At 37.1% G+C, this 22,849-nt stretch overlaps 1 protein-coding gene across 4 annotated transcripts in view; it reads left to right on the forward strand.

Moving 5' to 3' along the window:
* Positions 1-22,849, forward strand: part of RBPJ (recombination signal binding protein for immunoglobulin kappa J region) — a 108,393-nt gene that overhangs the window by 76,574 nt on the left and 8,970 nt on the right. For all 4 annotated transcript variants that reach the window (XM_047719049.1, XM_047719051.1, XM_047719050.1 and 1 more), the window contains 5 exons: positions 4,892-4,987; positions 13,011-13,176; positions 17,697-17,871; positions 20,480-20,617; positions 20,772-20,884. In XM_047719049.1, coding sequence (XP_047575005.1) covers positions 4,899-4,987; positions 13,011-13,176; positions 17,697-17,871; positions 20,480-20,617; positions 20,772-20,884 — 681 coding nt within the window. In that variant the 5' untranslated portion in view covers positions 4,892-4,898. The remainder of the gene's footprint in view (positions 1-4,891; positions 4,988-13,010; positions 13,177-17,696; positions 17,872-20,479; positions 20,618-20,771; positions 20,885-22,849) is intronic.

Raw genomic sequence — 22,849 nt, forward strand, 5'->3', positions numbered from 1 at the left:
CATGATCGCAGGGTCCTGGGATCAAGCCCCACATCGTGCTCTCTGCTCAGCAGGGATTCTGCTTCCTCCTCTCTCTCTGCCTGCCTCTCTGCCTACTTGTGATCTCTCTCTCTCTCTGTCCAAAAAGAAAAAAACAAAAAACAAAACAAAACAAAAAATACAACTTTATTTAAAAAAAAAAAAAGTTTCAAATTTATAAAGGAAAACACAGCCAAAAAGGGACAAATACAATGACAAGCAGTTTGAACATACTAACCTAGCATGGCACTTGCCATGATTTCATGTTAGTAAAGATAGTGATAAAAACAAAATTTCCTGCTTTTCTAAACATTAAGCTTCTGTGTTTTGAGTAAGCAGACTCTGAAAAGTAGTTCTACCCAGTGTTCTTCAAATAATTTTTAATTGGTTTTTATTCAGAATGAATATTTTGTGTTCTAAGGAATCATTAAATGAAATTAACAAAGAATACAAACTCATTAGAATAGTGACTCTTCCAAGAAATTATGAGTTTTAACTTTGTCATTCTTTTTTAACAATTCAGTAATACAGAATAGTAATTTTATTAGTAAGATTCTTACAATACCTAGACTATGTTTTCCAATGATAAAATTTCCCTTATTCTTTTTTAAAAAGACAGTGGATGATTTTGCCATTTTATTGGAATACTTTTGACTTTCTCTAAACAAGTGGTTTTCAACCCAGGTGACCTCCCCTTTGCAGCCCCCTCACATTTGCCAGTATCTGGAGACAGTTTTGGTTTTCATAGTTTGAGGAAGGGTGCTGCTGGCTTCAGATGGGTAGAAGCTAGAAATGTTGCTGAACTCCTCCCGGTGCATTGAAGAGTCTCCTTGTAGCAAAGGATTGTTTTGCCCAGGTTATCAGCGGTGCTGAAACCGAAATCCCCTCCTGTTGGTGAAACCCTACTCTGTTTGGATGAAAGGCACATGGACTGGACTGGCATTCTCTGGGCCTTATTATTTAATTGTGTTTCTTTGGAATATGTCGGCTTTGTTTGTTATGACTCCTTGAGAATGCTGGATGAGGGTGCCTGGGTGGCTCAGTGGGTTGAGCCGCTGCCTTCGGCTCGGGTCATGATCTCAGGGTCCTGGGATCGAGTCCTGCATCGGGCTCTTTGCTCGGCGGGGAGCCTGCTTCCCTCTCTCCCTCTCTGCCTGCCTCTTTGTCTACTTGTGATCTCTCTCTGTCAAATAAATAAATAAAATCTTAAAAAAAAAAAAAAAAAAGAATGCTGGATGAAAGGATCAAGCTTTAATTACCAGAAAAGTGGGTTTGATATTCTATTAAGGAAGCAGAGGGCTTTTTTTCCTTGCTGAAAGAAGCTATTTGGCAAATTAGTCACAAGACATCTATTACTAATGGTTATCTGAAGGTTCTTGTTGCTTTTTCAAGAATTCATATTATAAATATGAAGGGAGAAGATTAAAACTGGAACTGCCATCTTTCACTCACATAAACAACTTGAGATCCTGAAATCTTTTGTCAACAATCGTAATTATACACAGCTACTTCCAGTATGAGCAGCTAGCATGATGGCCAGTGCTGGGATATAGGTTCTCTGTAAATCTTTAATGGGGGAAAGATGGGTAAATGTAAGGTTTCCCTGTCAGGTCCACAGACAGGGCGCCTTGTAGGTCAGGTGACATGCCTGATCCTTTACCTCCAGGCCCTTTTCAAGTTTGCTCTCAAACTTCAGTGGAAGTGCTGCCACACCTTGCCCTCCTACTCCTTACCCTCTTCTCAGAGGATAATAGTAGTAATAGAAGAGTTTACTGACACTTGATATAAGTTAGTTGGGCTAATAACTTAGTTTAAATATATATGTACACATCTATTTTACAGGCAAGGAAAGTCAGGCTTGGTAAAGGGCAAGATTTAAGACTCAGACTTTTGTGCGTGTATGTTTCACAGCAAAGCTGTGCTTTTAACTGTTGCAAAGTATCTGACAGTATAATTTTGTCCTTGAGAGTTGGACTACCTAAGTTTGAATTCTGGGTGTTTAACTTCTCTCCCAGTTCTAAAGTATGCCTAATAGTGTGTCTTAGAGAATTTGTGTTCTGTTCGGAAAGACAAACATGCCAAGTAATTGCTGAATGATATAATAGAGATTATAGATGTAAATAGATTATAGTGGAGTGAAATATACTTAAAATTGCTACTTAAAATTTTTCTTTCCAAGTACATAGCAACTTCTCAAGTTTCTATGCCAAGAACTGGACTTCTCCAGTTTTGTCAAGATACTCGCCTTCTGACTTTGATCTTGGTTTCTTCTCCATGCTGAACTCTATGATTAGTTACTGACAACACCTCAAATACTTTATCATCATTATCCTTTCCAGGCTGTACCTCTTATCCAGTACTCAGCAGTTTTGAGAATATACTGTCTGTATTCCCAGCTTTGGATGCTGGTGGGAATTGGCACCATCATTTATGGATTCCACCACGGCTGGTCCTTTGATGCTGATCTTCTGTCATTTTACTTGTCCATAGTTGGCTGCTTTGTGCCATTTCTTTGAGGGTGTTGCCAGATAATTATGGCTCTCTTCTTACCATTAAGATGTTACGGTGACTTTTCATTTTACAAATTAAGGCTTCCTGTTAGCTGGCATCTGTTAGACTTCTTGCTAAAAATAAAGTAACCTTGACCTCTGCAGCATCTTACCTTTTGATTCTTACCCTCTTTCAAGGTTGTCCCCTTCCATAGCATTTCTACCCTTTACTGGTTCTTCACTGTTTCCTTTTATACATTTTCTTCTTGACTCTCCTGTCGCTGTACTTTCTTTCTGGGAGATTGTATTCACTGTGGTGGCTTCATGTGTGAACTACATATCAGCAGGCCCCACTCTTGCTCCCCAGATTTGTCTCGGGAACTACAGATGGGAATTTCTAACACCCTATTGAATACGTAGAGCCAGGGACACTTCAGAATTCCCATTTATCAAACAGAATCTTAATCTACACCCACTTCTCCCAGAACAAAAGATACAGTTAGCAAGTCTTTCCATCTTCCTTCCTACTATCTTCTATTACCTCCTTTTCAGTGTGTCAGCCTTTTTTTCAAGTTTGTTTTGTCTCAGTGCTTTCTAATCCTTTCTCTATTCCACCACTAAAAGGGAAATTAATTGAATGTTTTAAAAGCCTAAAGATCTCTCATTGCCTTTTTGTCTAGATTGAAAATCCAGATTCTGTAGCGCTGTGTTTTTCTAGAAGGGGGTTTGGATAAAATTAAATGATGATCTTTTCCCAATTCTCAAAGAGAAGGATTTTATTTATTTATTTATTTACTTACATTTAATTCCCCCACCCCAGGTCTCTTAAAAATTTTATTACTTGCTACCACTTTTATTATCATCTATCACAGAGTGATATTTGAATTAACTTAAACTTTTGGAATTAGTATGTAAGTTTACAAATGTCACATTTTCAAGGGGTTTGATAAGCCTTTCACACCTGGACTCTACCAGTTGTGTCCCCTTTCCTCACTGGCATGGCACACTTTTGAATTTTAAAGAATTGTTTCAGTTCCCAGCTGCCATGAACTGCTACACACTGGGCAAGACATTCACAGTGGTTTTAAGAATCTTCTTACCTTTCTGGTTTATGAGGATTAAATGAAGCAGTGCACATCAGATGCTTAGTTCTGGCATGAAGTAAATACTCGAGAAATATTGGCTGCTGTTTTGTTGTTGCGTCTACCTTATTCCTCAGCCTAAATCTCCATGTACCGGAATGTGTAGGGTCTCTGGTGTTTTTATATGTACCACTCCCAGATACTGGAATGCCTTCTTCTTTCCTCTTCCCACTTCCTGTGTCTGCTCCTCTTCCTTTTGAATTTAACTCTTTTAAGAAATTTTTCCTAGCGTATATAGTTAACCCTTGCCCAACAACATGGGTTTGAACTGCATGGTTCCACTTAATATGTGGATTTTTTTTTCTGATAAATGGAGTACAGTACAGGATTTTCCTTATGATTTTAATAATATTTTCTTTTCTCTAGCTTACTGTATTATAAGAATCCAGTATATAATACATATACAAAATATATGCTAATTGATTATGGTATTGGGAAGGCTTCTAGTCCTCAGTAGGCTCTTAATAGTTAAGTTTGGGGGAAGTCAAAAATTACATGCACATTTCTGACTGTGCAGGGTGCTGGCTCTCCCACCTTTCACATCATTCAAGAGTTAACTGTAGTTCTTTGTCACCCTTCCCCTCCTTGACACAAATATTCCCTTAGTGGTGCTTTTTGTTCCTACGACTGAGTCATGTATTTTATTACAATTTGTTTTCCAAGCTCTTGTCTTCACTGGACTTTTAAGCTCCTTGTCAGCAGTAGGGATTAATTCTCAAGCTATTGGATCTCAGTGTTACCAGCCCTGCCTCACAGCCAGCAGGTTTTCAGGCCTTGTATTCATTGCAAAGTACTGATCCTAGTAGGTGGGGAGATGGCACTGGTGGTGGTGGGAATTAGATTATTAAATATAAAAGTGTTGCATGTCATTTTACAGACAGTTGAAAGTAAAGTAAACAATGTATATAATGATTCTAGTTATTCTTTAGAAGTTGTAATTGTGATTTAATTCAGTTATATCATAAATTCCAGGAATGAGGAACAGTTTCTTCTTCTTCTTCTTCTTCTTTTTTTTTGACAGTTTCTTCTTTTAAAGGTTAAAATATGGAGTCGAAAATGAACAGTATTTATGGTCCCATTGTATAATATTCTTTAAATTTAGTTATTGGATTTGTTCTGCTTTTTTGTTTTCATTTTTATATTTGCTTATTTAAAAATATATTTAATCATTCTTTTCATCACAGAGCATAGTAATATTCTAAATCTTACCCCTGTAATAGTAATATTTATATTTTATTTTAGGGAAGCTATGCGAAATTACTTAAAAGAGCGAGGGGATCAAACAGTACTTATTCTTCATGCAAAAGTTGCACAGAAGTCATATGGAAATGAAAAAAGGTAAGATTATTGTTTTTCTAATGGGTAGTTAATTGTAGCTATCACATGATTTTGCAAGTGATTATTAATATACAAGTTAAAGGGTGGTTTCTTTTATTGGGTTGGTTTCCAAGTACAAAGTGAAAAATAGGGGCTTTGTCTCTATTGAAGGGGAGAAATATAGTGAACTGTGGCATATTTAGTAAAGATCATCTGGCTAGATCTCTGATGTCATGAAAGGAAATAATCCATAGTTTGCCGGGATGGGGGACGGCCTACATGATATTCCCTTAAGTATTTCTGTGGTGCATTAGCTCATCCAAAAAATAGCTCTCTTTTTGGTGGAAAATGTAGTTTTATAAACATGTGACCCCCCCCAAGTACTTTTGAAAAGGAGAAGGCTAAAATAAATACCTGAATTGAACCATGGAGTGATTATAAAGTGATTATAAAGCTCTCCACCTTGACCCTGTGCTTATTCAGGTTAAGAAAAATGGCAACACTGAGTTGGTACTCAGTCTGTCCTCACACACTACAGAACTAACCTGGAAGTTGGATTCACAGAATTAAAGTATAACAAAGTGATCTTCATATTTAGTATTTGCTGCAGTATCTTATGAATTTCAGCATTTGGGGTATATAATTATGGACTTTAGCTATTTGTTTTTTCATTTGGTTGCTGGAATTTTCTTGTCTTTGAAACTTCTTTGAGACTGCATTAACTATTTCGTGGACAAAGGCTGCTTGCAGGGGAAGATGAAAGATTTTTTTGGATTGTGCAGAAAGGCCCCAAACTGAAGTGTGAGAAGGAATGAAAATTCAGGCTTGAGTGTTGGGTTGAAAGAGATGACTGGTATTTTAGAGTTTATGAGATAAAGGAAAACTTAACATAATGCATAAGAGGAGCGAAATATAACTGCGGTTAATTTCTATGCTAGAAGAAAGTTTAGAGGTCTCTTTCTTAAAGTCCTCTCAATCCAAGCTGAGATGCATGGTGAAGCTGTTTAATTAATAACTTTATCCTCAAATAGGATGAGCAAATGCAAGCAAGATTTAGGACTCCTTCTGCCAAAGTGTTTGTTCTTATTCCTATTGAAGCTCACTAAACTTCTGATTATTTTATCTTCATTTACTAATAAAACTTAGCCATCTGATTTAGAATTAAATATGGGAAGAAGTTGGTATCTACAGTTTGGGACAGAGTCAAGTCAAGATAGTGGCTCCTTTTTTTTATGAAGTCGATACTGGATATTCTTTTTTTATTGTTTTAATAATGAAATTGAATGTGTGTACATGTGTAGAGCAGATTGTTGGAGAAACAGAACAAGTAAACACCCTCAGTATTTGATGAGTCCAGTAGGCCAGCCTTGCACCTCATAATAAACCAGAAGAAGAAACACTTGCCTTTTATTCAGTTCCTGACTTGGACCAAACTGGAAATGCCTTACAGATATTTTAAAATTTTAATCCTCAGAATAATCTTGTAAAGTCAGCATGTTACAATCCTCATTCTGTTACTGAGGAAACTAAAGATCAGAAACTTTGAATATCCCCAGGTTCCTCTTAGTTTAGGAGTCGATGGAGCCAGGATTAGAAATGCTGGGACTATAACTCCAAATTTCATATTCTTTTTATTGCCCAAATTTTCATAGCTTTTCATTGTGTATCTGAGTGTTGGTCACACAGAATAAGGCTTGAAGATGGAGGAGGTAAAGATGCCTTGAAAACACAAAGTTTGGGGCACCTGGGTGGCTCAGTGGGTTAAGCCTCTGTCTTCGGCTCGGGTCATGGTTTCAGGGTCCTGGGATCGAGCCCCCGAAGCAGGCTCTCTGCTCCACAGGGAGCCTGCTTCCCCTCTCACTCTGCCTGCTTCTCTACCTACTTGTGATCTCTCTCTCAAATAAATAAAAAAAATCTTAAAAAAAAAAAACCCACAAAGTTTGTGAACTTTCCCTTAGGTCATTCCTTTACCATCAGCTGAGTGAGCCTGGGCTGCATCTGATGGAAATGGGAGTAGATGTGTGTTTACTGCAGCGATGGTGTTCTTGCTCTGGGATTTTGAAGGTGCATTTTGGTACAACTGGATTCATTCATTCATTCATTTTTTTTCTTTATTTTGGTTAGCAAATTAGGTGCCAGGTACAGTGCAAAAGGATCTTTTCTGGGAATTTGGGAAGTTGTTATGTCATTTAATACTGGATAACTGAGGCCCTGTGGGGAAAGCACAAAAGAACAACTACTTAAACAGTTATTCCTAAGTCCAAATAAGGTTCCTGCTTGTTATTTACTATTGAAAATAAATGAGGGATACCTGGGTGGCTCAGTTGGTTAAGCCAATGCCTTCAGCTCAGGTCATGATCCTAGGGGTCTTGGGATTTAGCTCCACATCAGGCTCCCTGCTCAGCAGACAGTCTGCTTCTCCCTCTCCATCTGCCTGCCAGTCAGCCTACATGTTCTCCCTCTCTCTCTCTCTCTGTCAAATAAATAAAATCTTTAAAAAAGAAAAGAAAAGAAGTGAGTACAAAGCTGTAGTGGCTCCTCAAGTAGGTGATTTAAAGGTTACCCTTCGTTGTGATTGCCTTCCTTTTCAGTTCCTCTTTATTTGGGTATGGTCTGGCCTGTCTAAAACAGGAGATAAAGGAGAGCTTGAAGAGTCTAAGCTTCTAGCTTCCAAAGACTGAAGACATAATAATGAAAAGGCCAGAGTAACTATTTTCCTTTATTTTTTATACGTTTGTATTATTAAATTATTAAATGAAATTTTTTATTATTAAAATTTCAGAGTAGACATGGATTCATTTTACATACAAAGATGGAAACCTCTTAGAATTACTTGGTTTTTAAAAAGGATTAGCAATAAGGGACTGCTCATGAGGTTCCAGCCTCCTGGATGAAGTCTGGCCCTTTACTCACGGGTGGCGTACATGGTGGAAAGAGTAAGATCTGCCGCCTTTCTTGTTGATCCAGATTCAGGCCTTTCTGAAAAGCTACTAAGGCATTAAGCACAAGGTAACCTGGGGACATGACCACAGTCTTCTTGGCATATAAAATAACTCCAGAGAATGATGCTAGAAATACTAGGTCAGGAAAATTGATCCTCAAATTTTAAATTGTCCTTGATATTAACTTTGGTGCCTAATAACGAATCTTTATTTTTTTTATCCCACTGATGTTAGTGATTAGTTTACTTTTTCATTAAAGAAGGTTATTCTAGGTTTTAAAAAATGGACTTTTAAAAAGATGGTTTTGTCTAGAAGAAAATTTTCATTAAAGGTGGGGAAACTACAGTTGACGTATTAGTGTTCCTTCAACTTTGTGTCAGCGGAAGTCTTTAAGCAGTAATGGAGGTGGTAGAGATACTGTTGAGGCGACAGTAAAACCGTGTAGACAATGAAGTGATGCTCCTCAAGTCATACTGAGAATGCGTGTTAATTGAGGTAACTTTGGTGTGCAAAAAAGTTTCTATTTTGGTGCTTTTGGATTGAATAATTATCAAAGGATAATGATTCTGCAAAGGTCAGATAATGTAAATGATGTTTGGATTTTGTCTAACCTAACCTATTTTGTATATTGGGCTGACTAAAAAGGCTTCTTTGAGTCTGTAAGGTATTTTCCAGACCTCATCTCAGGGTTTGAGGAAAAAGTTCTTGAACCATTCTTTGAAAATAAAGACTGATTGTTTAAACTAGGAAATGAGTAACATTGTAAATGTGTGCGTACTGCCACCAAGTGGCAGAAGAACAGCATTGTTTGTCATAGTTGCTAGTTAAGAGCCATAGGAAATACTAGAAAATCAAGGCACATTGTTTCATAGCGTAATCTTTTATAGCAGCTGCTAAACTCTGGGAGCTGGCCACTTGGTAGTCAAACTTTTCACTGTGTGTTTGGTATGTATTGACCAGTTGTCCAAATTCAAAAAATCATTGATCGCACACGGCATTATAAGGTGTATTTTAATTTTTCTTCTGTTAATTAGGTAGCTTTTTTTTTTTTTAAGATTTTATTTATTTATCTGACAGAGAGAGATCACAAGCAGGCAGAGAGGCAGGCAGAGAGAGAGAGAGGGGAGGAAGCAGGCTCCCCACTGAGCAGAGAGCCCGATGCGGGGCTCGATCCCAGGATCCTGAGATCATGACCCGAGCCGAAGGCAGCGACTTAACCCACTGAGCCACCCAGGCGCCCCTTAGGTAGCTTTTTTTTTTTTAAATCCTCACTCCCTTTAATTTCCTTTCTTTTGTCTGTTTCTTTTGTTGTGTTTATGCTTATCTTCTATTTGATGATATTACTACTGAGGTCTAGAAATACCAACCTGGCTCATTAGCTGTTTCCTAAGGGGTGGCAATATTGGGCTGTTTAAAATATAATTTCATCAACACATTATATAGAAATAGTCTCTGTTTAGATCGTATTGGATTTGTTGTTTTCTTATATCATGACTTCTTTGAATTATAGAGTTGATTAAAAAAAACAAGGCTAGTTTAGAGGCATTTGTGAAGAGTCTTCTTTTTTTCTGATTTATTACATGATTGGAAAGCACTTACAATATAGAATCTTGGTCCGAGTTTTAAGTGATAAATAGCTTGTCATCCTAATTTTATACCTTGTTTATGCCATTTTATCACAGTACTCTTGAGAAAACCAGCACTACCCAATCTTGTACAGTTTTAGCCCTCTTTATATTTTTCAGATATGAAATAAAAGTATCCTTTAAAACAATTTTTTTTAAGATTTTGTTTATTTATTTGACAGAGATCACAGGCATAGAGGCAGGCAGAGGGGGAGGGGGAAGCAGGCTCCCCACTCAGCAGAGAGCCAGATGCTGAGCTCAATCCCAGGATCCTGAGATCACGACCTGAACCAAAGCCAGAGGCTTAACCCACTGAGCCACCCAGGTGCCCCTAAAAGTTATCTTTTATGATAACTTGAGATTTGAATTCCACGTCTGGTACACTTTACTAAAGCACCGCTCTTTGAATTTTATAGCTGGTCAGTTTGCTAAGGAGTCTTAATATCCGTGTTCAATAGAAAACACTAATAGGAGACAAGTTTCCTAAATTGATTCCTTCTCAACTCCCGGTAGTGTGCCAGCTAGGTATTTGAGTCTGTGCCATAGTAAGCATTGGGTGGCTCCCAGCATTAGAGGTCAGAAAGATCCCTGGTGTAGACTTGAATTGAGCCAACTCCTGAACTAGTCGGCTAATCCAGGCATCCCTCCAAACTTGGAGTGACCTGGAGCTGAGCCCACTACCTCGGCTGTGACCTCTGTGTCCATGGCCACAGTGAGAGTATGCAGGCATGAAAGCGGCTCTGCTTCCTTTTTACTGGTTTAGATAAATATGGGAAGACTTGAAAGGCTTCCCTCCTTACTCAGCTTGACCTCCAGGCCCTACTTGGTCTACTTCCCCATTATCCAGGCTTCATCTTCTCTTCTCAGCTACAGCCACACTGCTCTGTGTTTGTTTAGACACGGTCCATTTTAGTCCTTCCTACTTTAGAGCTTTTCCACTTGCTGTTGTCTCAGCTGAAATGCTCCCACACAGCTACCCGTGGTTTTAGATTGTGACTCAGGGTCACCTTTTTAAGGAAGCTTTCCATGGCCACCCAGGTCTTCTACATTTTAAGTACCCCTTATCTGCTTAATTTTTTCCCTCAGTGTTTATCACCAGCTAACAGAATATATAAGCCATTTTACACATTTAGGTTTTTTTTAATTGTCACGCCTATGAGTGTGAATTCCATCAAGACAGGAATTTTTTTTCCCCCTACTATATTCCCAGTGCCTGAAACAGTAGGAATACAGACCAGGGATGTAATAATTTAGTGAATTAATGAATGTTACATAAACCCAGCTCACTTCTTATAAATTAATATAAATTGCTCCTAAAGTAGTCTTTAGAGTTGAGCAAAAAGTGGATATTATTTAATTTTGATTCGATTCAGTCAGTATTGTAGTGGGTACTAAGGGGAGAAAGCAAACAAGAAGGAGATACTAACTACCTTTAGGAAGGGCTGAGGCCAGATCTAGCCTGGTGTTGTCCATGTGTCACATATGCACAAGTAGGCACGTGTACACATTTTTTGTTGTTGTTTTCTTAAGCCTGTGTGCTGTTGGCCTGCAAAGTGTTAAAAAGCATAAATTCATCACTAAATTTTTAAAATTGGGAATCTCATCTAAAATTTGATTTCAAGCATCTGTTGAACAGTTGGAGGATGCGACTCTAGGCCCACATGCAGGTAGTTTGGCAAAGTGATTGAGAGGGTGTGTACTCATAGGCTTGCTAGTCTCTGTTGTGCCTTATTATCTATCATCCAAGTCACACACCAGTGGCTGATTGTCATTGCGTTTAAGATCCTCTTTTTCTTAGAGTGGGCTTAAAAGAATTAAGAAAAATTTTCCTTTATTCATAACTATACAGCAAGTGGGAATTACCATGAGGGCTGTGTGTTTGAAGAAAGGAGGGAACCTACTTCTTTGAGTAATTACATGATATTCCAACTTACTGTACACCTGGTTCACCCACTAAATTTCTTACCTGGCTACTATTTGAGTTTACTTAGCTACTATTTGAGTATATATTTGAGTTTTCGAGCCCCTGGATGAGACATGGTGTAAATGTTTTAAAGTGTACATAAACCAGTGTGTGTAACTGAGCAAAAGCAAGTTATGCTCTCCATAAGGACTGGATTGGTAGTCTAAACTGTAAAAGAAGGGGCTTGACCGAGCCTCTGAAATAGACTTTTCTTAATTGCTAGAAATGAGATCGCCATTGTCTCCTGCATGGCACAGGTTCAATCTTCAGGCTCTACTTCTATGCAGATTTTTTTCAGTTAATATAGTTAATATGGTATAGTCTTACGAATGATTTTTTTTTTTTTTAAGATTTTATTTATTTGCCAGAGAGAGAGAAAGTACACGCAGGCAGGCAGAGGCAGGCAGAGGCAGCGAGAGAAGCAGGCTCCTCGCTGAGCAAGGAGCCCAGTGCGGGGCTCGATCCCAGGACCCCGGGATAATGACCTGAGCCGGAGGCAACGGCTTAACCCACTGAGCCACCCAGGCGCCCCGAATGTATTTTTTTCTTAAGATTTCTCTTAGTAATACTTTCTTTGGTCTAGCTTTATTGTAAGAATACAGTATACAATACATATAACATTCAAAATATGTGTTGACTTTATGTTAACGGCAAGGCTTCCTGGTCAACAGTAGGCTATTAGTAAAGTTTGGGGAGAGTCAGAAGTTAGACATGGATTTTTTAACTGCATACAGAGTTGGCACCCCGATCCCCAGAGTGTTCAAGGGTCAACTGTACAAGAAAGTTAATCTAGGTGGGAAGAATTTTTGAAGGCGGGCTTTGGGCAGCTAGCAAAACAAATCCGTTGGTAATGTGAGGTGAAAGGGCACAGTGCATTGTTCTTTCAGTCATTCACTTGCACCAGGTGTTCAGGTATAAAATACATAAAACATAGGAATTCAGTGTCCATTTTCCTTTTAATTCTTCTACTTTTATTATTATTTTGGAAGTTTCTACTTCGGATGTTGCTCTAATTCTTTTTTCCAGGTTAATTACCAAATGAAGTTGAGTGTAATAGCCATAACTATAATGCCATCAATTAATAATATGTCATTTTAAGTAGATCTTAAGTAATAATTGCAGATTCTTTCGTGGTGTAATCATCTTCTGCAACCCTTTAGACTTTGTTGGATTTACTGAATTCCAATAGTTCAGAATTCTGAGCTCCATTAAAATGAAAGGAATGCTCCCTGCTCAAAGAAGTATCTGTTGTAATTGAGTGCATAATTTGAGTATAGACAGACCTGCACTGAACAAGTGTAGTCTTTGTGAAAGCCTTGATTTCTGCGCTCTGTACATGACTATTTGCATTACAGAAGGCTTCACTAGAATGTTTCATTAGGAGATTATTTAACGCAGTTCAGTATAATTTCGTATTCATATGTTCAAAGAAAAGAAATGCTTTCTTAAATCTAATAGCATTGTTTTTGTATTTGTGTGGTATGTATATGTGTGTGTTTCCTCCATTGGTTCAGGTTTTTTTGCCCTCCTCCTTGTGTGTATCTTATGGGCAGTGGATGGAAGAAAAAAAAAGAACAAATGGAACGGGATGGTTGTTCTGAACAAGAGTCTCAACCATGTGCATTTATTGGAATAGGAAATAGTGACCAAGAAATGCAGCAGCTGAACTTGGAAGGAAAGGTAAATTAAAACTACGTTTGTCTTAAATGGCACCATGGTACCAGCGTGTGTAGTTTCCTTATTTGTTTTCGTGGTGATGATTTTTTTTTCTTTTATGGCTTTCGGTAGTGATTTTCTGAAACACCACCCACCAGAGATAAACTTCTCAAATAGCTGTGGGCTAGTCGTGAGCTCTGGACATCTGAAGGTAGCCCATAGTAAGCTTCCACAGCTTGGGGGCAGTTTTAGCAGGCTATAAATCAGGTTTCCATTGGAAGCCAATAAAAAAATTAAGGAGGCTTACCTGTCATGTGACTGACAGGGAGGAGACCTGATATTCAACAAACAGTGAAAATACATAGTTCAATAATATTTTACTCTCTCTTAGTCTTATACGAGAAGCAAAGTGATAGAGATTAATTCTTAGAAGTATTTATCTGTGTTTATAAAGATCATAAATGTTTTACTTAGCTTCTGTGTAGAGCAAAACTACAATAGACAAGAACAGCCACAATAAGCTTGACTCAAACTTTTAGGGGTTTTCTTTAATTTGTTAGGGAATGGAATTTATGTATTAGTTTTACTAATTATATTTTATGAAATTAGAAAGTAATCGTTTCAGTCTATACCTTTAGTGTTCAGAAATAGTTTTTAATGACTTAGCATTTAACTATTATTTTGTTTTCCCTTGATATTAAAATTTGAAAAATAGTTCTCAGCGATCACATGAATGTCTTAAAACAGTATGGAGGAAGCTGTTTCCGCATTCAGTAAGTCTTCACTGAATATCTTAGTGTTTGCCGTGTTGCAGTTGGCAGTATGGATGGGACTGGTGGGTAACATTGTGAGGAGCTAGGAGATTTGTACACTCCAGTTCAGTTTTAGTCATTTTACAGATAAAGCAGAACACGCACCAGGAAGCCTTAATAACAACCACCTTCAAATATTTTTATGACATTTGTATCTTTATAATTTTTGCCGGTAAGCCTTGTCACTTAGGTATTTTTTAATTAGGTTTGCAGTAAAACATTACAATAAAGGTGGTTTCATTTTAAAAAGAAAATAGAGCCATAAGAAATATTTCTAAGTTATGACCCTTGAGCCGCAAAGTATGTATTTAAGTGGTAGGCTGATCCGATAGGCCTTAGCTATGTCTCACCTATTTTCCTGTTCTTTAGAAAGTCTCAGTTACATGTCTCCAGGCTGTGCATTTAGATACATGGTGCTATGAAGTGACTACTTAGGCAGGGAGTGAGAAGACAGGGATTGTAGCTACCAGTGTATATGACTGTTAACTGAATTTCATTGCCTGCTTTAACCAGTCAGCTTCCAGCATTTTAGGGGGGTAATACCAAACAAACACACCCCATTTGCCTTTTCCATCATCATGGTTCGGTAGATCTTTCTTCAACTTACACCACTATATTCTTTCTCCAAGCCCTAAAAATTCACACAAGATGAAAAAATACCTGAAAGCCTGATATTAACTAGTATTTAAAGCATCTACTAATGGGGTGGCATAATGTCTATAAGCCACATTTACCTGTGAATATTAGTTTTAATGAAAAATGCTATTAGAGAAGTCTTACTTACTTTATATAAAATAAGACTTGTTGTGAGTCAGCAGAAGGCATTCCAGGTGGAAGGAACATCCTATATGCTTGGAGCCTAAAGGTATATGAACGTCGTAGGTGTGGGCCCAGGTAGGCAAAGATGGCCTGAACAGTGTGACACTGAGCTTCAGAGAGAGGCCCTTTGCTCTTGCTGTCTCTCTTCACCTCAACTCATTTAAGGTAGTACCCTTCTCTTTTCAATAGTCTGCTCATTGAATGGTTCAGTTAGTCATTATTCAAAAAGAAGGGATATTTGTTTTGCACTATTGGGTATTTGTACTTAATACTCATTATAGTAAAGTTCTGGTATATGTAGCATTAAATATGATCATGACATTTGACTCTGTTGATAATATTTTGGATCCGAGATTTCACTTAATCATGTTTGAAATTTGTTAAATGTTCATTTCCTCAATTTTTATCTTACGTAGTTGGAACTAGGTAAGCTATACAACATGAATTCAACCCTACTTAGACCATTTGTGTTTTTCTTACTTTCAAAAAATTACATCCCCTACACCTCTCTTACTAGCACTGTTTGTATAATTCATACATTTCTATAGTACTTTTGTAGTATTATATCTGGTATTTCTCATTTCAGGGCAAATATTTTTACTATGGTCTGAAGATCTTGTCTTTCAACAGTTGTTCTTAAGTTAAATTGTTTATTATTTATAGAAAGGTTTATTTTATGCCATTTTCTATTCTAGAATTTTGTTAACTAATCTAGCCTTTTAGTATGACAAATGTAACTTTAAACTTTGCTTTGTTTTCCTAAAGCCGTAATACTTTTTTTTGAGGAGTTACTCCCCTTCCCTCCTTTTTAATGGGATTTGAGTAGTTTGTGGGCAGTGGTCTTACAGTTTTTTTTTTTAAGATAGTTGTTCTGATAAAGTTATCCCAGGTATGATTTTTTTTTTGTGGATTCAGACTGCTCACTTTTGCAAAAAATAGGGATACGTTTTCTTTTTTTTCAAAGGGTTATATGTGTGTTCGCTTTTTCCAAACAAAATAAAACCTTTTGTATGAAAGTCTTTTTCCCATGAGAATTTAATTGTCTTCATTTAGATGCACATTTCATTTTTGCTGCCTATAACTATCTGCTTTAGTATGTTGATAATCTATTTTCCTAGACTTTGTCTTTTATGGTGCAGAACAATTCCATAGTTCAGGCTTAATCTAACCTTCAGTGCCTTTTATTGTATGGCAGACCTGTAGGTCCTGCCATAGCATCTCCGAGCACTTAGAGATCCCTGAGTAGAAGGCGCTGTATGAGTGCGAAGTACTGTTTTTATTTTTCTTTTTACTAACTTTATCTTAATTTTGTTTTCTGCAGAACGAAGCTTCTCAAAGCTTTTACCACACTTCTGAATTTATGAAAACTTAATTTGAGTGTAAAATATTCACATGGCAACTACGTTTTCTTGTGTAACTTTGCTATTGAGAAATGAAATAAACTGCGGTATTATTTTTGTTCTGCTACTAAAATTGCCCGTGATTACAATTTTATTTTACTTTTTTTTTTTTTTAAGATTTTATTTATTTATTTGACAGAGAGAGATCACAAGTAGGCAGAGAGGCAGGCAGAGAGAGGAAGGGAAGCAGGCTCCCTGCCGAGCAGAGAGCCCAACGCGGGGCTCGATCCCAGGACCCTGAGATCGTGACCTGAGCTGAAGGCAGAGGCTTAACTCCACTGAGCCACCCAGGCGCCCCTGTGATTACAATTTTTAAAAAATTTAAAAGCTAGACTACATTAGCTGTTTCATAAATGAGTGGCACTTTTCCTGATTTTTAGAAGAAACACAGAGTAGACGTTGTCAAAGAAACTTCTTTAGCCTAATTTTAAGGTACAGCATTGATCTTTTAAAAAATATAATAGATATTTTAAATACTTAAGCTGTGTTTTGAGCATCGTTTACCCAGTCTGGAAAAAGAGATCAGTAATTTAATTCCTTGCCTAATTCATACAGATCAGGGGAGTAGGAAAGATTTTAGAATTGTCACATATATTTGAGATGGTTGCATCGAGAGTGTCTTTAGCCAGTGCTATACCTCTGTATATAATATATATAATATAATAACTGTATATAATTCTGTCTTTTCAGTTATCAGAATTTATTTTCTGGTAAACTGGCATCATAATTTGCTGCATTTGTTTTCTCTGTTAACTTTCAATCCAGTTTTTTTTTTTTTGTTTTTGTCTGTTGAGTAAACACTGCCCCCAGTATGGAGCTTGATCTCATGTTAATCTCACAACCCTGAGATCAGGAGTTGCACACTCCTCTGACTGAGCCAGCCGGGTACTCCCTTAGTCCAGTTATTTTGATGCTGTAATATGAATTACCCCACAGGCAAAGTCAGCCGTTTCTTTTAATAAGAAGTTCTTTAAAGTATGCTTCTATCCCTTTCTGGCATAAAATATTTTATAATTATCCAGTTAGTCTAACATTTCGTCAGACTTAAAAGCGGTTGCTCTAGTGTTCAGCTATATAAAGAAAAATACTGTATGTGCTGTTTTCATAAGGACCAGTGCTAAAATCTTTTACAGAATTTTGTTGAATTCTGATAGCCTTATTTGTATGTTTTCTTTGCAGAAATACAGTCATGGACTATTTTAACTATAAAATTCTATTTTAAATATTTACTGCTGTAGCATTGGTAATTCTGTGATAAAGGCATAGAGCTATATAAAATAAGAAAAAACTGTGTTTTGAAACAATCTTAGGGTAAAATGGATCACAACATTAGTATTTGACAGACTTGATAAAGACGACAGACTGTACTTCGTCTTTCAGTGATTGTTAAAGTTGGTTTTATCAGTTATTCATTGAATTCATTCATTGAAAACTTAGTCTTGGCCATACTAAGATGTAAGTATGTAACCAACAGGGTTTTGGTGCTATTGAAGCTTTACTTTTTTTTTCACAGAACTATTGCACAGCCAAAACATTGTACATATCTGACTCAGACAAGAGAAAGCACTTCATGTTGTCTGTAAAGATGTTCTACGGCAACAGCGATGACATCGGTGTGTTCCTCAGCAAGCGGATAAAAGTCATTTCCAAACCTTCCAAAAAGAAGCAGTCATTGAAAAATGCTGACTGTATGTATGCTTGAGTTTTCTTTTTTGCCACCAATTCCCATCATAAATTAATAAGACAGATTCAGCTATTTTTTTTTTTTTTAGTTAAAAAAATCACTTTTTGAGAGCAAGTTCATTTTTTTTTTTTTTAAAGATTTTATTTATTTATTTGACAGAGAGATCACAAGTAGATGGAGAGGCAGGCAGAGAGAGAGAGAGAGAGGGGGAAGCAGGCTCCCTGCTGAGCAGAGAGCCCGATGCGGGATCCCAGGACCCTGAGATCATGACCTGAGCCGAAGGCAGCGGCTTAACCCACTGAGCCACCCAGGCGCCCCGAGAGCAAGTTCATTTTTACTAATGTTTTTGTGGCCCTTGCTTTATCAGAAACTGTCACACTCGTGTATTTTTGCTACTTTATAGACTTCCTTTTTGTTTCTTTGTTTGTTTTTTCTTTTTTCTTTATTTAATTGAAGTGAACAAGACCTGGTCTAGGGAAATAGTCCCCAACCAGACTGGGTTCTTCACTGCTCCACAGAGACATAGGGAAAAATGGGGTTTTTTTCCTTTTGCTGTCAGTGACTGCAGGGAGTGATTGATGGTGGCACTGGGTGTGTTGGGCCAGTGATGCTAAATGTTCTCTTTCTCATTCCATGGAGAATTGATCCACCAAGACTGTCAGAAGCTCCTCTTTGAGAGACACTATTCTCAAATCGGCTTTGGAAGGCCATCCTGCAAACCGAAACAAAACTTTTAACATGGTTCTCTGGCAAAGACTCCTGCTCATGAGCAGATTTTTAGACTACCAAATACAAATGCTGTCTGATTAAATTCTGCATTTCAACCCTTACATGCCATTTTCTTTTTTTAGTTCTAACTTTTTATGACGAAAACTTTCAAATTGCTACTACTTTCTCCCTTTTACACCAAGTGATCATGCACCTGGCCTCAACAGGTTTTGCCGGTTCTCTTTCATTATTTCCATGGCCTCTTCCTTCCATTGATGGCTGGAATATTTTAATGGAAATCTCAGATATCCTGTTGTTTCAACCACCATTTCTGCAGTAGTGATTCTTAACAGATAGCTTTCTTTTTAAACATTAGTATGCCTAAAAAAGTTGAAGTAGTTCTTTAATGCCATCTGAAAGCCAGTCCATGTGCAGATTTATTACAGTTGCGTGTTTGTGGGTTTTTTTCTTAGCATTTGGCCTGTTCAAACTTGGATCCAAATAAGATCGATACATTTTAATGTGTGACAGTGTATTCTCTCCCCCTCCAACCTTTCTTCCATGTCATTTGTTGAAGAAATGGGGTCATTTTTCCTTCGGAATTTACATATTCTGAATCTGGCTGATTACATGTGCCTCTTTCATATTTTCAATAAACTGATGGTTAAATTTAAAGACTTTAGAATTAGCTGGTCCTCTATATGTTCGGTTCCTTCAAATCAGAAGTCCTATGATGTCTGATCATCCTACTTCTTGTCCTATTAAGATTATTTATAGTAAATTAAGCTGTTAGCTTAATCCATCTATTACAGAGTTCCCCAGCAACCTTAACCATTGATAATGGCTGCTTCAATCCAGTATTTTATGAAGGGCTTTTTCTGATTCTTTTACTCTTAATTTGTTAGCAGTTTGTTTCAAATATAGTCTGCAGAGGAAAGGCAGGATAAATGCTTGTTTACTAATTTACAGAATAACGATAGTACTCTTTGAAAGTGCCCAGTGAGGTGTTAGGAGTTTTGTTTGGTTTGATTGCTTTTGTTTTGTTTCATTTTGTTTTACTATGAACTTAATGGGTTTTTATGTATTGGTTGGATTTCATTTTCTCAGTCATTATTACTATAATCATTTACTTAATATTACAGAAATTTTCAAACATCTTAGACAGTTGCATAATTACATGAAACCTCTTGTGTTTATCATCTGACTTCAGCAATGATCTTAACTGCAGGCCAGTTTTATTTCACCTGTACCCATCTCCTACCCTGCTTTCCTCTGCCTCATTTTAGTTTGATCCAAATCCAGACATCATCTGCAAATATGTATCTCTGATAGAGAGGGGCTTTTGTTTATTTAATATAATTACAATACCATGATCACATAAAAACAAATATGTTATAAAAAACTATAAAAAAATAAAATTTCTTAATCTTGGGGAACCTGGGTGGGTCAGTTGGTTAAGCATCTGTCTTTGGCTCAGGTCATGGGATCGCAGTATACAGAGGATTTTATGGTCTGCTTTTCCATTCTCTGGTCTTCTAGGGAGATACTTTCTTTATTGGTGCATTGAGGTACACATTATTCAAGTAGGTAAATGACATTATAATTTATTTACTCAATTTCCTACTATTGGATATTTATTATTTAAAAAATTACTTCCCTTTGCTGAACAGCATTGCGTGAAACATACTGTGTAGCTCTCATTTAAAAATTATTTATGGACATATCTTATATCTTTAGCATGACATTATTAATGAGAGTTACCTTGACTTTTTTTTTTTCCTTAGGGTATCAATTTATTCGTAGAATCTGTTAATTATTAAGTTATAATGAAGAATAATCATAACTTGCCAAGTACAGGTCCCTTCCCCCCAGTCACCTAAATAGAAGCTCTTTTTTCTTTGCAGTATGCATCGCCTCAGGAACAAAGGTGGCTCTGTTTAATCGACTTCGATCCCAGACAGTTAGTACCAGATACTTGCATGTAGAAGGAGGTAATTTCCATGCCAGTTCTCAGCAGTGGGGAGCGTTTTACATTCATCTCTGTGAGTACAAAAATGTGTATTTGATATTTTTAGTGTGAAATTTTTAAATTCTTTGATAAAAAGACATACAGCTGTATTAGTTTTGTTGTTTTCCTAAGTAGATTAATGAATTCTATAAGGTAATAATTTAATCTCTTTATTCACTCCACCATAGTGGATGATGATGAATCAGAAGGAGAAGAATTCACAGTTCGCGATGGCTACATCCACTACGGACAAACAGTCAAACTTGTGTGCTCCGTTACTGGCATGGCACTCCCAAGACTGGTATGGCTCTACTTTTGCTTTAGTCATATGTGTAGTAAAAATAAAAGATACAGCATTCAAATGTAAAAATACTTTTCAGGTTCATGCTTTTTAATTTAAGAACATTTATCAATAATCACTGCTATTCTTTATTTATATCCCACTTTATTGATTTAAGGCAGTTAGCCGTTTTTATGACTGCATTCTTGATGACTTTCTGTTACACTCTCTCTAAATGTTAGTGGAGTTTTCCTTTTTGGTTGTATATCTGAACATGTTCAATAGAGGGCACTAAATAATTACATTATGATTTCTTTCCTTAACTAATACAGATACCCTAATCATTTTCTCTGGTACCTGCTGTATCTCACCACAGGATCAAGTTTTAGAAGCATAGAAATTCTTATTTCTTTAAAAAATACAAGCATAGTTTTTATTAGTTTACTTTCCCACAAGAATATAAATTTATTGAAAATTAAATTGTTATTTCATACTCTGAGAGAGGCATGGTGTTTAGGGCTTTTTGTTCACTAAGATGACTTTAAAACTAAAAATTGGGTTTCTTAGTAAAATGAAAGCAAGAGTACAATTTAGTTAAGATAGAGGGGATTTATGAGTAGCCCTGATTCAGGGTCAAGTTGGGGGGACATAGTGTTGGTCTGTATATCCAGTTTATCTCAGAAATATGGTAAATACTGTACCAACAAGCTACAAAGCCAGGATAGAGGAGAGAACACCAGTTGGGGTAATCCCTGATGTTTTATGAATGTAGAATTCACCAGACACCTACCTTAAGGTATAATGTTTGCACTACCTGTTATCAGATTTCTTACCTTTTCTCAATAATTAGAAGTGACCAGAGCAAGTTTTTTTTTTGTTTTTTTTTTTTTTAAGATTTTATTTATTTGACAGAGAGAGATCAGAAGTAGGCAGAGAGGCAGGCAGAGAGAGAGGAGGAAGCAGGCTCCCTGAGGAGCAGAGAGCCTGACGCGGGGCTCGATCCCAGGACCCTGGGATCATGACCTGAGCCGAAGGCAGAGGCTTTAACCCACCGAGCCACCCAGGCGCCCCCAGAGCAAGTTTTTGATGCCAAATACTAGTGAACATCTTTGGTTTCTTTACTGGTGAGAGGTCATTCAGCAGTGTCTATTTCCAAAGAACTCGTTTGGGGAATAAAATCGAATCAGACATGTCTCATGTTCTCAATGTGCTTATTCTTAGCTAGTGGAGAAACAGTGGAATATACAAATAACAGTAATCTAGGCAAATTTTGACTCTTAAATGATGGGGAAGCACGAGTAGACTTAGAAGAAGCTCTAGACTTACATCATTTAAAAATCATTGATTTCTCTAAAATCCAAACCTCATCAAATTTAAATGTAGCTCGAAGACTTTGGCATTGAATTGAAACATTTTGCTTGAGATTAGTCAGTCTCATAGACTATGTTAGAAGTTATATTGCTAAAAGTGTACTGTCTCCCTTTAAACTCAGAAATTGGTGTGGTGTTAGTAGAATGGCAAATATTCTAATAACCAGCAGAGCTAAAAAATGTAAATGACAAAAAATGTTAACTTCAGGGGCGCCTGGGTGGCTCAGTGGGTTAAACTGCTGCCTTCAGCTCAGGTCATGATCTCGGGGTCCTGGGATCGAGTCCCGCATCGGGCTCTCTGCTCGGCGGGGAGCCTGCTTCCCTCTCTCTCTCTGCCTGCCTCTCTGTCTACTTGTGATCTCTCCCTGTCAAAAAAATAAATAAAATTTAAAAAAAATGTTAACTTCAGAAAGATTGGAACTGTTATACAATTGTGGCTTAAAGAAAAGTTTGAATACTGAGATGTAAGGTAGTAAAGCCAACAATATTGCATGATACTAATAGTACTATTCTAAGTACTTTCACATGTAGTGATTTAATCCTAATAAAACTGAGTAGTTCCTTTTAAGGATATTCACTGTGAAGCAAAGTATTGCAGTCCTGTGTGCATACATGC

This window comes from Lutra lutra, chromosome 2 (genome assembly GCF_902655055.1).
Source record: "Lutra lutra chromosome 2, mLutLut1.2, whole genome shotgun sequence".
In the NCBI taxonomy this organism is placed as follows: Eukaryota; Metazoa; Chordata; class Mammalia; order Carnivora; family Mustelidae; genus Lutra; species Lutra lutra.